At 40.1% G+C, this 15,092-nt stretch overlaps 1 protein-coding gene across 1 annotated transcript in view; it reads right to left on the reverse strand.

Annotated features, from left to right (window-relative positions):
* FAM184B (family with sequence similarity 184 member B) overlaps window positions 1–15,092 on the reverse strand; it is a 119,983-nt gene that overhangs the window by 67,895 nt on the left and 36,996 nt on the right. Inside the window, exons 2-3 of the mRNA XM_027836517.1 lie at window positions 2,727–3,497; window positions 1,746–1,881 (exon numbers count right to left, since the gene is read on the reverse strand). Coding sequence (XP_027692318.1) covers window positions 1,746–1,881; window positions 2,727–3,497 — 907 coding nt within the window. The remainder of the gene's footprint in view (window positions 1–1,745; window positions 1,882–2,726; window positions 3,498–15,092) is intronic.

Consider the following 15,092-nt stretch of genomic DNA (forward strand, 5'->3'; position numbering starts at 1 on the left):
CTCATGCAATTCTTTTCATGATGATTGCCCTCCCAACTTTGTCTCCGTGTATCTAAATTGTACCTATTCTTGTAGGTTCGGTTCAAAGCTCCACTCTACTATGGCGCCTTCCTTAGGTACTCTGGCCCATAGCAGTCGTGACCTCAGAACCCTTCTAACACTTCCTATCTCTACCACTCATCTGGCACTGCTTCATGTTGTTGTTTCTCTGTGTTTTTAAGTCTTGTCTCCCCACGAACATATCAGCTTCTTTGGGGTAGGAACTCTATTTGACCTTGTTTTCTCCCACAGTATCTGGCACTTAGTAGGCATCTTATTAAATACTTATTGACTTGAATGAATTCCTGGAAATGGTGCCCCTACCTTGACCCCAGCATCTCATCTGTTCTTGGGTATATTTCTAGTTCCATGAACCCTCCTCCTGGATATGCTTTCAGGCTTGAGCTCATTTTGCAATGGCAGAGAGAAGAGAAGCCCACTTTTTTTTTTCTTGTGCTTCCTCTACCTGACTGGGACAGCTTACAAGAACAAACTGAAATGGGAGTTTATCTTTGATTCCCCACCTATCATCATCCTCTCTCATACAAACACAAAATATCATTTGTACCCCTTGAACACATCCTGGATACACAGTCTTCCACTATCACACCCTTACCCTGGGACTGGGTAGCATCCTCCCATTCTCCTTTCTCTCCACACCCCACCATCCAAAGTTCGTTTTTACCAGGCTCATCACCATCATGCCACATTTTGGGGCATTGACCTACTCAGGGATTCCTGGCTCCCAAGTAGAATTTACTTGAAGTGGGGAAAGAGAAAGTAAGTAACAGACTGAGGTTTCAGTGGTGTCTACTGTTGTTCTCAGGTGTTTACAGAACTGAGGCAGAACACCTGATCCTTCTAAGAGCTTTCTTTTTATGTGGTGGTGACAAAGAGGTAGAATATCATCTGCCATTGTTATCATCTGTCATTGTATCAGGTCAGCCAGCACAGACTAGAAACCAAGGAAAACCATCCCTGCCTGGCCTGACAGCTCAGTCAGTAAAATGATTAAGTAGGAAAATTTATTAGTGGAAGAGGGAAGAGGGTATGATCTCTTTATGCAAACTTTAACTATCTCTGGAACCTTTTTAGTTTTATTTATAGTTCTTCCATTTATAGGACTTCCAATAAGTGACAGTGGGTAGTCAGCCCTCTGAATTATGTTTTTTTGGTCAAACTAATTCCTGATAAAGTTTGGTATACCTCCTCAATGACAAAGTCTTAGCCTTATTCACGCACGGTGGGAGGTGAGAATAGGTTGAAAGATATTTGGAGTTGGGGAAGTAAAGGGGTGGAAATGGGGGGGTGGATTTTTTTAAATGAGTAAATCTTTCAAAGTCACAGCAATTTAGCCAGACTATTTGGGTTCAGATCCTGACTCTGCCATTTCCTCTCTGTGTGGCCTTGGGCAAATCACTTTACCTTTCTGGGTCTCAGTTTCCTCAAGTATAAAATGAAAGGGTTGGATTAGATGGCCTCTTTGGACTCTTCCATTTCTAAATCAATGATTCTATCCTCCTCCTCCCTGGGTCTGGGCTCCAAAGCCAAATGTCAACCTAATTACACTCCTAAGTTCTAGCTCACTGGCCAGCCTGACCCACCCAAGACCGTCCGTCTTCTTCAACTGAGCTGCTCCAAATATTCTTTCTGCTGAGCCTACCATTGCCTCAACAAAGCTGCTTCAAATTTCTGGAGCAACTTACCTGTTTCCTGCAATATCTGGCATTCCTGCAGCATTAGTTTCTCTGTTGCAATAGCTAGTTTCTCCCCTAGGATTTTTGCGGTGTTTTTGGATTCCATGTTTTCTCGTTGAGCTGCCCTGAGCTGGATGTCCAAGTCCTAAAAGAGATGTTGGAGTCCTCATTTCTCTAGCATCCATGACCTGCCCATACTACATGTCACCATAGTCTGGCTTCACTTGGCAATTTGCTTTGCTACATAAATGCCCACAGTTATAGCAATCTGTTTTCAGAAAACTGTCAGAGGGCTGTAACTCTAATTTCCAGGATGCAGAATTGCTTGTAGCATGCCTCTTTATCTATGAAATATAATTAATGCCTTAGGTTTGAGCAAATCATTTACCTAGGTCTCTTGTCCTCAACTTTCTCTTCTGTAAAATGAGGGACTTAGCCTAGATCTGGGGTTCTTAACAAGCTGGAGCCCACGAAATTATTTTCTAAAATATTTTGATAATTGTATTTCAACATAATAGGTTTCCTATGTAGTCCTATATGCTTTACGCATTTACAAACATTATTCTGAGAAGGGGTCCCTAGGCTTCATCAGACTGACAAAGGGTTCCATGACATGAAAAAGATGACCATCTCTGGTGGATGGTCTCCAGGGTCCTTTCTACCTCTAGCCTTCTACATGTCTATGAGTTTCAATCAGGGGGTGCCCTGGAGCCAGCTCAAACCAGCTAATAAGAGCTGACGGTTAAATTTTTAGTGTGAGCATTTACACTTCAGAAGTTGGCAAATGTTCCAAATCAGAGTTTGATTTATTGTTTTGTTTATTGTCCAGACAAGAAACTGATGAAAATGTTAATAATGCAGATAAAACTTAAAAATATGCCATGTGTACATCCCCACTCTCCCCACCCCAAGAGCTGGTTGTTCAACATTTCCCTTCACACTGCCGGTTCCAACCCAATTCAAAAGTTATAGCAGTATTTTACAACCTACTTGAATCTTTTCCTTTAGTTTCAGGGAATACTTCTTTAAGTCACTTATCTTCTGGCATTTAGACTGCAAATCTATTTCCAGCCTCTTCACTTGGGCCTGTAGAGCCATTTCTTGGACTTGGAAACTCTTCCTCAGCTCAGCCTCCTCCTGCTGCCACTGCCTCAGGGCCTCAGCCACGGACTGTTGCATGGCTTTCTTGACAGCGTCATTTTCTCTCTCATAGGTGGCCTGGAGCTGCTTGGCTTTCAGGGCATACTCCTTGCTGAGCTGCTGGTTCTCTGCTCTGAGCTTTTCCAATTCCCTGTGTGCCTTCTGCATCTCCTCACTGTGGCTTTGGGCCAGCTCTTCCTCTGTGTTGGGGTTCTCTTTGGCAAACCCCCTGCCTTCGTTCTGGGGGCTCTCAGAGGACTCTTGGTTTCGGTGTTGGAGTTTCTTCTCAAAGTCAGCTTTGAGGTCCAGCATCTCCTTGGAGAGGGAAATGATCCTCTCAGCATGTTCTGTCTCTGCTTTCAACTCTCTTTCTTTTGTCTGCTTCTTATACATGGCGGACTCCGCCAGAGCTTCTTCCGTCAGCCTCTTCTGCTCTGCCAGGGCATCTTCCAGGGACTGAACGCGCTTTTGAAGGTCTTGTTCTAGCGTACTGCTCTGATCCTGTAGGAGCTTGGCTTTGGTCTCGGCAACAATGTTCTGAAGTTCGTCTTGGTGAGCTTCTCTGAGAGCCTCCACACTGGCTTCATATTCATCATTTCGAGTGTTCAAGGCATAAATCACCTAGAATGGAAGAAGGTTAAAAAAAATTAAAAAGCCCTTTCAGTGTAAGGTAACAGAAGCTCACCAGATATTTTATCTGCCAAAACTGCAAGAGAATTCTACTTCTGTTTTCATGAATGTGGATCCCACAATCAGTGAGAGAAGTGGAAGGATTGTTGTGAGATAAAATGAGATAATATTTATAAACCATTTTCTTCAAATCTTAAAGTGCTATACAAATGCTATTATTATTATTATTATTATCATTCATATTATTTCCATCATGGTGGATACAGAACCATCCTCAAAGCCAGGAAGACCTATGTTCAAATTCTGCCTCAGGCAATTACTGGCAGGTGTAGTAGGGTCAGTTATTTAACATCTCAGTGCCCCATGCAACTGAGTGCAGATAAGTCTTGGACGGATTTTCCTCACCAGGAATACCCTATACCTAGGAAATCATGGGTTTGACCCTTCCCTAAACATTTTGCTTTGTAAATGCTTTAAACATACTTATATTTGTATGTGTTGTCTCTTCTAATAGAACGTAAATTCCTTGAGAGCAGAGACTGTTTAATCTTTTTTTGTGGGGGGGGGAGGCAATTAGGGGTTAAGTGATTTGTGTGGGGTCACACAGATAGTAAGTGTCTGAGGCTAGATTTGAACTTAGGTCCTCCTGATTCCAGGGCTAGCGCTCTATCCACTGTACCATGTCCCGAGACTGTTTAATTTTTAATCTTTATGTCCCAAGTATCTAGCATACAGCCTGGCACACAGTAGGCACTTAATAAATGCTTCTTGTTTGTTTCAGAAATCTGAGTTGGAAGATATATCAGAGTCCATTTAGTTCAACACATGGCTGGAGAGAAAGTTCCTCTGCACTATACTGACAAATGGCCATCCAGCTTCTGCTTGAAAACCTCTTATGAAGAAGAACCCACCATCTCCTGACGCAGTCCATTCTATTCTGGGGCAGCTCTAAATGCTGGGAAGTTTTTCTTTACATCAAACCTAAATTTGGCCCTCTGTAATTTTTACCCACCAATCCCAGTTCTGCTCTCTAGGACCAAACAAGAGGAAATCTAATCCCTTTCCCATGTGGTAACCCTTCAAATACTAAAGACATAGCATGCCCTTCCATCCCCAAATCTTCTTTTACCTAGGCTAAATCCCCTAAACACCCTCAGTTCCTTCAACTGGGCATGATGTAAAGGCCTTTTGCCATTTTGGTCACCCTCTTCTGAACATTCTCCATTTTAGAAGATTTGAAACTGTATCAAGAGGAGTAGAAAGCAAATTAAAGAACAATAAAAATATTTGCAATATGGTAGCAAGGTCCCAATCTACAGTTACATGACTTTTTCTATTGGCATTCAGCAGTATGTGAGTGGAAACAGAGAAGATCGATGTTGGGGGCAATCACCCCCAGAGCTGAAAATTGACTGAGTAGAAATGCTTAAGGATGAGGGAGGAAGGATGTAACAAGAGGTAACAATGTAAAGTTGTGTTGGTTAAGTACAATTCAGATTTAGATTTAGATGGGATAAAAGTGGAGCCAAAGAATGGAAAATGAGAGGGATGGGGGAATTGAAGATAAAGAACAGACTTAGAAGGTTAAGAATGAAATAAAGGAAGGGAAATTATGACAGGGCAGAATGAAAAATGCCACAAAGGTTTTGATTATGCGAAACTGGATAAATAATGGTGCCCCAAGAGAAATACTCAAGTCAGAAGGTGGCACAAGTCTTGGGGACAAGTTGTAAGTTTGGTGTTGGATATACTGAATTTAAGAGACTAGCAAAACATAAAAGCAGAGTTATACTATATATTTGGAGGTATGAGTCTGGAACTTGGGAATAAAGTCAGGGCCAGAAATAAAAATCTGGGAGTCAACAGTGTAAAACTGCTAGTTGAAGCTGTGCAATTGAATAAGATTGCCAAGGAAGAGAGTTTAATGACAATAAAGGGCCAAGGAGACAAATTTAGGGAATATTCAATTTAAGCAGAGACAGCAGAGAAGACAGAGGGGGAGCGGTTACAGAGGTTCTCTCTGAAACCAAGGGAGGAGAGAGAGTCTCCAGAAGAAGGGATGATCAACATGGTCAAATGCTACTAAGGAAGGGGGGAATGAAAAAAGGCATTGGATTTAAGTCAGATCCTCTGATCTAGAACCTGATCTAGAGGCCCTTGGAGATCTTATAGTCCAGATCTCTTATTTTACAGATATAAGAACTCCAGAGAGTTTATTATTTGCCAAGGACCACACATGGCAGATCCTGTATTTAAATCTAGGTCCTGAGACTCCAAATCCATCACTCTCTCTTTCCATTTGGAGATTATGAGATCCCTTTGAAGAATAATTTCAATAGAATGGGAGGGATAAAAGCCATACTACAAGTACTTCAAGGAAGAAGTAGATAATGAAGAAGGGGAAGCACCTGTAGTAGACAATTTCTTTCAAAAGTCTGGTAGTTGAATGGGGTGGGGGGGGAAGAGATGGTACAGTTGTTAAATGGAGAAGAGGATCAAAAACAAAGGTTTTTTTTTAGGATTAGAGAGGCCTGAGAAGGTGGGAAGGAGTCAACAAAGAAGAAGAAATTAAAGATGCTAGAGAGAGAATAAATAACTTAATCGAGATGGAAGGAAAAGATGAAGCTTAATGAAGGCAGAAGGAAGCTTAATCGAGATGGAAGGCAGGTGAGAATTTGATCAGAAGTCCTGATAGAGGGATTAGTCTTATTAAGGGATAGAGACACCTCCCTTCTTTTGGGGCCAGAAATCTTTTTGAAGAGAATGCTTCCCTAATTTTACACTTATCTGGCAAAGATGTGACTGTAGTCAAAATAGATTATGGACCAACCATCAAGCTACTAGAATTAATGGAAAATTTCTCCTCCTGAGACAATAGGGAAGGAGAAAAGAACAGGTGATGACAGTTGAGGAACAGTGGAAGGGAATTAAGGACTTCCCATTAGGTGGCCTCAATGAAGTAGGAAACAATTCATCTGTTGTTCTAAGTATAAGGAGATAAGAATGCAACTGTGGGCTTTGAAGAGAAAAAAAAGGATTGGGAACAATTACGGACCCACTACTCTCACTGCCTGTAAGAGGAGAATAGGATTATCAAGAAGCATTATGAAGATTTTCCTGAGATTATTTACAATAATACATTTATAGGGACTGGACTTGTGTAGAGAATTGTTGTACAGTATTCTTAGGCAAAGAAACTCCCTCTGCTGATGCAGGCTGGCACCTTTCCTGCATCATATATGCCCAGAGCATGAAGAGGTTAGGTCACTTGCCCATAGTCACTCAGCCAGCTTGTGGCAAAGATGAGATTTGAATCATTTCTTCCTTGCCTTAAGGTCAGCTCTCTATATCATGCTGCTTCCCAATAAATTTACAATAGACATTTTGTGACTTTCTCCAGCAAGGTGCAAAAGCATCAACTGGGTAGTAAGCCCCATGGCGGAGGAAACCATGCTTTCTATTTCTCTCTATCATCCCCATGCGCTGAGTACAGAGCAGGCACTTACTGATTGATTCATTGACAGATAACTGCTACTTTTCTTTCAAACAAAGTCAAACTACCCACACAATGAAACTCAGACCATATAAAACACAAGGTGGATTTCATCTCCAGGTTTCATTCACACTCTTTGCAAGGGCCATTTTGCATGCCCAGAACGTGCATTTTTTTTTCACCTCCACTTCTCAGAATCCTTAGCTTCCTTCAAGACTCAACTCAGGGGCTATGAGAAACGTTTTCTGAACCTCCTATTTGTTCATTCTCTCTATCTCCTTCTTCAAACTATGTTGTATTTATTTGTTTAAAGTAGAACATAAAGACTTGGAGGGAAGGAGCTGTTTTTCACTCTCTTTGCATCCCTAGTGCCTTATACGTAGAGGAGGTGTAATAATGCTTTTTAAATGAACTGATGAACATATTTTAAAATTGAAATAACCCTAAAAACACCCTCTTAACTGATGTCCTTCCCTCCAGTTGCTCTACAGACTGAAAGATGGATCTAGCTAATGTACAGTTCTGATGTCACACTGCTTGCTTTTCAAAACCCGTAGGAGCCTCCCCATTGCCTATTAAATAAAATCCAAAGTCTTTAGCCTAGCAATCAAGGTGCACCACAATTTATCTCCAATCTACCTTTCCAGTGTCATCTCACATTATTCTTTTTGATGGCTTCTGTCTTAGCTAAATTAGACTGTTTCCTGAACTCCTCCTTGGAGCCGTCTTCTGCCTTTGTGTGTTAGCTCATATCATCTCTCACAGCTAGAGTGTTCTGGATGCCTTTCCACCTTGCCACCCCTCACTGCCAGCCCACTAACTTAAAACATTTTTCCCTCCCCATGGAGCTTCTTCTCTTCCTTTAAGACCCAGATAAGACACCATCTTTTCGATGTCATATTCTGTGATCCTACAGCTGAGAGTAATTTTTTCAAATCAAATCAGTGAGCATCTTTGAAGTACTTACTATGCTCCAGGCACTGTACTAAACACTAGGGATACAAAGAAAGATAGAAATAGTCCCTGCCTTCTAGAAACTCTCTCTCTCTCTCTCTCTGTCTCTGTCTCTCTCTGTGTCTCTCTCCACATTTACATATATGTATACATATGTGTGTGTATACATACATATTCCAGCTGCTAATGCCTTCCCCTCTGAGATTACTTTCCATCTATCCTGTGTATATACATATCTTTATATCTATACCTATCTATATCTAGACATCAATATATTGACATAGATCTATAGCAAGTTAATATTTGACAACTAATTGAGTTTATTTCCTTCCACTACTCTCCTTTGTGCCCCATCTATGCGCTTAGAGTATATTTCTAATTGTTATCTTAACTATCTGTGTGCATATATTATCTTTCCTGGGCCAGCTAGGTGGTGCAATGGATAGAGTGCTGAGCCTGAAGTCAGGAACACCTGAGTTCAAATCTAGTTCCAGACACTTATTAGCTATGTGACCCTGGGCAAGTCACTTACCCCTGTTTGCCTCAGTTTCCTCATCTGTTAAATGAGTTGGAGAAGGAAATGGAAAACCACTCTAATATCTTTACCAAGAAAACTCCAAAAAGGGTTCACAAAGAATCAGACATGACTGAAATGACAGAAGTTATCTTTCCCGATAAATTTTAAGTTCTGTGAGTGCAAGAACTGTCCTACATTTGTCCTTATATCTCTCCACAAGGTGATTTATAAATAATATTTGAATAGTTAATTCAGTCAGTTAATAAGCATTTATTAAATATCTTCTATGAAGGTGCTAAGTGCTGGGGATCCAAAGAAAGGTGAAAAGAAAAAACAATCCCTACTCTCAAGGTTCTCAAGGAAATGACATGCAAACAAGTATGTATAAACAAGATATAATCAAGAGAGGGAACATGCTAACATTAAGTGGGATTGGAAAATGCTTCATGAGGAAAGTGGATTAGCTAAGTCTTGAAGTGCACCAGTGAAGCCTAGACAGAGAAAAAGGAGAGAGTTCCAGGCATGAGAGACAACCATGAAAATGAATGGAGTCTGAAGGTGGAGAGTCTAATGAGAGGAAAAGCAAAAAGGTCAGTGTCATTGGATCACAGGGATTTGGGGGGAGGTGGGAAGTGTAAGGAGTAAGAAGACTGGAAAAGTGGATAGGGGCAAAGTTATGGAGGGCTTTGAAAGCCAAAAAGAGGATTTTATTTGATCCTGGAGGCAAGGGGAAGTTGATTGAATGGGGGATGGACTTATGCTTTAGGAAGATAAATTCAACAGATGAATGGATGATGGACTGGAAAAGACTAATCATTGTATTGTTCACAATACTGAAATATTTCATGTTGTCTTCCATCATGTTATTGAGGTCATATTACAAATTGTTCTTCAGGGTCTGTTTTCTTTGTTTTCTATCAGTTCAAACGAGTTTTCCCAAGTTTCTTGTACTTCATATTATCATTCTCATGAAACAAAATATCCATTTATTTTTACTTAACATAATTTCTTCAGCCATTCCCCAATTTGATGGATACCTACTTTGTCTCAAATTCTTTGTGACTACACAAAAATGCTGCTATAAGTATTTTTGTTATATTTGGGGCCTTCCACTATTTTTATTTTTAGCTCCTTAGTCAGAGCTATGCTTTAGGAAGCCTCCTTGACAATGGACTAGAAGATAGGTTTGAGTTGGAAGAGACTTAAGGAGTCCACATGTGAAGTGATGGGCAACCACATCAGCCACACTAGTGTGGTGGCTATGGGAATAGAAAGAACACAATGGAAAGGCAGGAAGGTCTGGAGTGGGTATAGGGAGGGGGAGAGAAGAGTTAAGAGGGATAGAAGTGAGGGAGTGGGCAACTGGGGATGGTGAATAAGGTTTGTACATCCAGGTCCAGAATCACTGGAATAGGGGGCAGCTAGGTGGCACAGTGGCTAGAGCACCAGCCCTGGAGTCAGGAGGACCTGAGTTCAAATGTGACCTCAGACACGTAACACTCACTAACTGTGTGACTCTGGGCAAGTAACTTAACCCCAACTGCCTCACCAAAAGAAAAAAAAAAAGAATTTAGAACAGAATCACCGTAAAAGAGAGTATATGAAAGGGTAGACATATACTAACCACTGAGGAATGAGTCCAGGCAGAGAAGCAGTAGTTGGAGAGATGTCTGTTGAAAGAGGAAGGTGTCTAGACTGTTCAAACACCTTCCTTGAGGTCCATCCTCATTTCAGGTGATGATGCTGTATCCTGCAAGGCCAATTTCTGAACATGATATGCTAGGTGAATGATGGCAACCCTGAGATGAATAGTGAAATCTGAAGGAATAGTTTTGGGGGTAAAGTATACAACCTTGGTTTGGGACAGTCTGAAGATAAGAGAAGCCTGGACTCTCCCTTATTTTATATGCTGCCTGCTAGAAGTAGGAGAGAAGATATGCCTTTGTGAAGACTATTAACAGCAGTTGCTTTCCTTCTTGTATGGGTAGTTTGACTCTCTTGCCCACTGACTGTGGATAAAAGGTAAAATGAAGCACATGAAGGGTATTGCAAGAGTGTCCGTGGATTTTGTTTGAAAAAATAAGCAAATAAGGGAAAAGTAGTCAGCCACTCTCTGAGCCAAATTTCAAGTATGAATTGGGATCGTGGCCTGAATGGGACATGAAGTGGCACAAATCTGGTGGCTTTTCTACCTTCATTTCTTCTCATCAGCAGCAATAGTGGAGTCACCATATTTTGATACCCCAACTCAGTATCTAATTTATATGTAAGGAAAGGGCAATGTCAATTAAAAAGATGAAGTCAAGAAAAGCAACTAGACTTTATTAACTATATACATACAGAGGAAATCTGTACTAGAGATAACGTGATTTCAAAAGCAGTTGAAGTTTGGTTTTCAAGATGTCCTAAGGAAAGATTCCAGAAATATTTAAAAGAAAACAAAACTGTACCACTGCTAAAAAAAAAAAAAAAAAGAATAAGGAAGTATTAGCAACTACTGACCTAGGTGCCTACTGTTGCACCACTATAAAAATTTTATAAGAATGGTCTGTGCATGTCTCAACAGTATCCTTTATGAAAATGTGAGCAGGAAATAGGCAGGCTCTTGCAGATGATTTTCCATAACAGACCATATCGTTCTAGTTACGCAATTGACCCAAAGGTACTTACCATTAGCTATAGTAAGGATTTGATTTAATGGCATAAAATGTAGTCTTAAAAGCTCTTCTCCAATCAGGCATCCCCCACGCATACATTAAGACGAAAGAAGATTCTATGATAGAAATAATTTTGTTGGATGATTATCTGATTAGAAGGATACAATATGGATACATATGCTCAGCAAAGATGTTGGCCAGTGTGTCCAGGGGATCTTCTATAGAAGTCTAAATGAAAGAGGTATTCCCTTTTCATGGAGAGGTAGGTCATGCTTCTTTTTGCAGATGGTATTGTGCTGATTGCATTGGGCACAAAAATATCACAAGGCCTTCTTAATTAGCTCCTAAGTCAGATCCTTGAGAGTAAGAGCTGAGTCAGATTTATCTTTGTAGTCTCAGGGCCTTGCATATGGCAGGAGCTTAATAAATCTTTGTTTAATGGAACCAAAGTGATCCCTTAAAGAGCTCAGCCTAATTTTTCTGCTGGAGCCTAATGCACATAGCTGGTCTGGAAAACAATAGTTCTAAGACCTCTGTTCTTCTAGCTTGGGAATATGAATGTGTTTTGCCAATCGAAACATTTCTGTGAACTAAAATGGCTTGTGGTCTCCACTTTTCCTAAATTTAAACTTGATAGTGCCCTATTTATTCAGTGTATATAGTATTCCTTACCTTATTGTATATTTTTTTCATCACTGTCCTCTCTGTTTCTTTTTCTTCTGCCCCTTCCCCCAAAAGAAGAGAATATAACTCCTATCTAGTCTCCTTTTCATTGTTCCCCTTCACTTCCCATCTAGGCATATGCATTACTGAGATATTACCAATGGAGCAAACCCATATAGATGTTATGAACTTCAACCAAACTACTGTTATTATTATTAATTATTATTAATAAACCAGAAGATGACAGGATGTCTTTCTGATGATATATCTGTATACTTAGGTACATATATGTCACATATATGTACGTGTGTGTGTGTGTGTGTGTGTAAGTTTATCCAGTAGCAAATAGCTTCATTGTAGGTTTTGGATTGATGAACTCAAAGAAGACTGTGGTTCCTGAGAATCTTCCAATAACTGTGCAGCTTATGGGGCCCATTTTAAAAAGAAAACAGAGATAATACCATCCTTTTCATGGTTAAAAGGCAAAATTTCAAGAAAATACACTTCGAAGATGTAGGTGTGTGTCAGTCCTCAAGTTAGAATAGAGACTCTATAGAAAAAATGATGAGTGTGAGAAGCATCAAAATTTAGAAACACCTCACAGATCATCTAGTCCAATCTTTTCTTTTAAAATATAAAAAAATGGATATCCCTAAAAGGAAAGTAGCTTCCCCAGCTAATCAGAAGAGATCGGTCACAGCTCAGATCTCCTAGTTTCATGTTCCTTACAATGTGCCACAATGCCCTTCAAGAGAATGAAGAATATCAGAGAATACTCTAATACTTGAAGCTCCAGGTAATGTCATGTTACTAGAAATAAATGTAATTAATTCTCTCTTTTATTAAACAGAGTGTCTATAGTGTCTACCTGCACCTGTTATGACCTACCTGCAGAAACCAGACTACTAGTAGGTGGGTGCTCATCTTGTCTCCCCTGTCAATGGAAAAAAAAATTAAAATAATATAAACCCATCAACAATGCCAACAAGCTTTGAAATAGGAGAAATTCTGAAGAACGTTGTTCCCCAAGCCTGGAATGCTCTCTCTCCTTGTCTCTACCTCCTGGCTCCCCTGGCTTCCTCCATGTCTTAGCTAAAATCCCACTTTCTGCAAGAATCCTTTCTCTTGTATTACCTGCAAGTTGTCCTGTATATAACTTGTCTGTGCATAGTTGTCATCCCTCCCATTAGATTATGAGCTCCTTGAGGGCAGGGACTATTTTTGCCTTTCTTATATATTCAGAGCTTAGCACAGGGCCTGGCACATAGTAAGTGCTTGATAAGTGCTCACTGACATGACTAGAATACCATGGTAGCGTAGATGAAGCCAGAAGATTGGGTTCAAAACCTAACTTTGCTACTTACTACCTATATTTCCTTGAGCAAGTCATTTAACTTCTCTGGGCTTCAGTTTTCTTATCTGTAAGATGAGAGGGTTGGTCTTGAGGGTTCTTTCAAGCTCTAAATCGATGAGCCCAAGTTAAACGGGCAGCTAGGTGGTACCGTGGATAGAGCGTTGGGCCTGGAGTCAGGAAAACCTGAGTTCAAGTCCAGTCCCATATACTTACTAGCTATGGGTCATTTAACCCTATTTGCCTCAGTCCCTCATCTGTAAAATGAGCTGGAGAAGCAAATGGCAAACCACTCCAGTATCTCTGCCAAGAAAATCCCAAATGGAGTCATAAAAGTTGGACATGACTGAAAACGATTAAACAACAACAAAATGAGCTAAACAGAATGGTCAGGTATGGGTGCAATTTGTATCATAGAGTGCCCACCTACATCAATAAGACCACAGATCCACTGGAATACTTAAGAAAATGTACAGTCATCCCTCCTGACAAAACTCTTTAAAAGAAAAAACATTAGAAATTCTTCATTGGACATTCAATCTCTGAGAAAATAGCTTTGATAATTAGAAAAGCAGGGAAAAACAGAACAAGTTTTTCCTTGGGCAGTTCTCTGTTCATCTTGCCTATCTAAAATCCTGATGTTTTTCAACATTGTTTTCTTTTGTAGTATATCAACCAACTCATTGGAATGACTTGAGATGTTTCTAGGCAACTTGGAAGGCTAATTATGCCTGTTTGCAAACCAGTCACTTTCCCCTGTGAGCCATTTTACATATTACATGCACACAAATATGTTTGAGCCAATGTAAAGAATCGAAAACCTGAAAACAGATGTGCAAACAAACTTCTATCTATCAGAGGTTTACACTGGGCTTTGTTTTGACAGTGTGTGAGAATGTTTCCTGGCATAATCAGTGATTTCTTACTGTGATCTTAAGGCTTTCCCATGTCTACTTGGGGGTATTGCCTACAATCCTCCCCTTCTGAAAACAATGGATTATTTTGCTCCCAATAGCTCACTGTAGTTCTGGTCATAGCAGAAAGTCAGAAAAATAAGGAATAGCTGCACCTCCCCATGTCACAGGGGTTAGCCAAGAGATATGAGCAAGTGATCACTTGATTATGTTTATTTCATATTCATAAAGAATATTTCCATTAAGAACTAACATTTAAATCACCAGTACCTCCTAATCTCAGCTGCAAAGGATGATGTATATATTTTGTACGGCATATTTCTTTTTCAGTCCCCATCTCCATATGCCTGATAAGTATGTAAAGCAAATTATAAGCATAAATTGCTTGCCCTGAAATTATGCAGTCAAGGCATAGTAGAGCAAGTAAATAGCCATTTAAAAAAAAAAACAAAAAGAGCAACCAGCAAAATAAAACAGAAAATGACCAACCACAGAGATATTTAAATAAAACTGTTAGGAAAAATAGATAATGTCCTATCCTCAGATCAGAAAAGGTCTTCTCTGTTGTCTCATTTAGGAGTAAACATGGTGAGTGAAGGCATAAGGAAAAATAAAAATAAGATAAAAGCAGGACTTGTCCTATGAACAATTGTGAAGGTAGGAGGGTCTTCTGTGTCCACAGATTCCTCCTTTGCACACTCTTTGCCTTCCCCTTCAACCCTCTTGGGGTCCTGGGCCCTCCAGCTCAACCCTCCTCCTTTTAAACAAATTCTTCTCTGACACCCCATTTGAGGGAAAAGAACCTATGACAGTTTAAAATACACCCTATGGAATCAAGAAAATTTTGCAGATCAGATTTATTTTTCATAAATACTCCATTAGTACCCTTTTTATTACATAGTTATAACTTCCCCAAAGTCAGCCCTCTTCATCTTCCACACCCCAAACCCTCCTCTCTAATAAAGAAGTATAGTTAAGGAAAACAGACCAATCCTTCAGGCCTGCCTGAAAACACATTCCTCCTTAGGAACTGTCTA

Source organism: Vombatus ursinus, unplaced genomic scaffold (genome assembly GCF_900497805.2).
Source record: "Vombatus ursinus unplaced genomic scaffold, bare-nosed wombat genome assembly UNPS02014818.1, whole genome shotgun sequence".
NCBI classification, from domain to species: Eukaryota; Metazoa; Chordata; class Mammalia; order Diprotodontia; family Vombatidae; genus Vombatus; species Vombatus ursinus.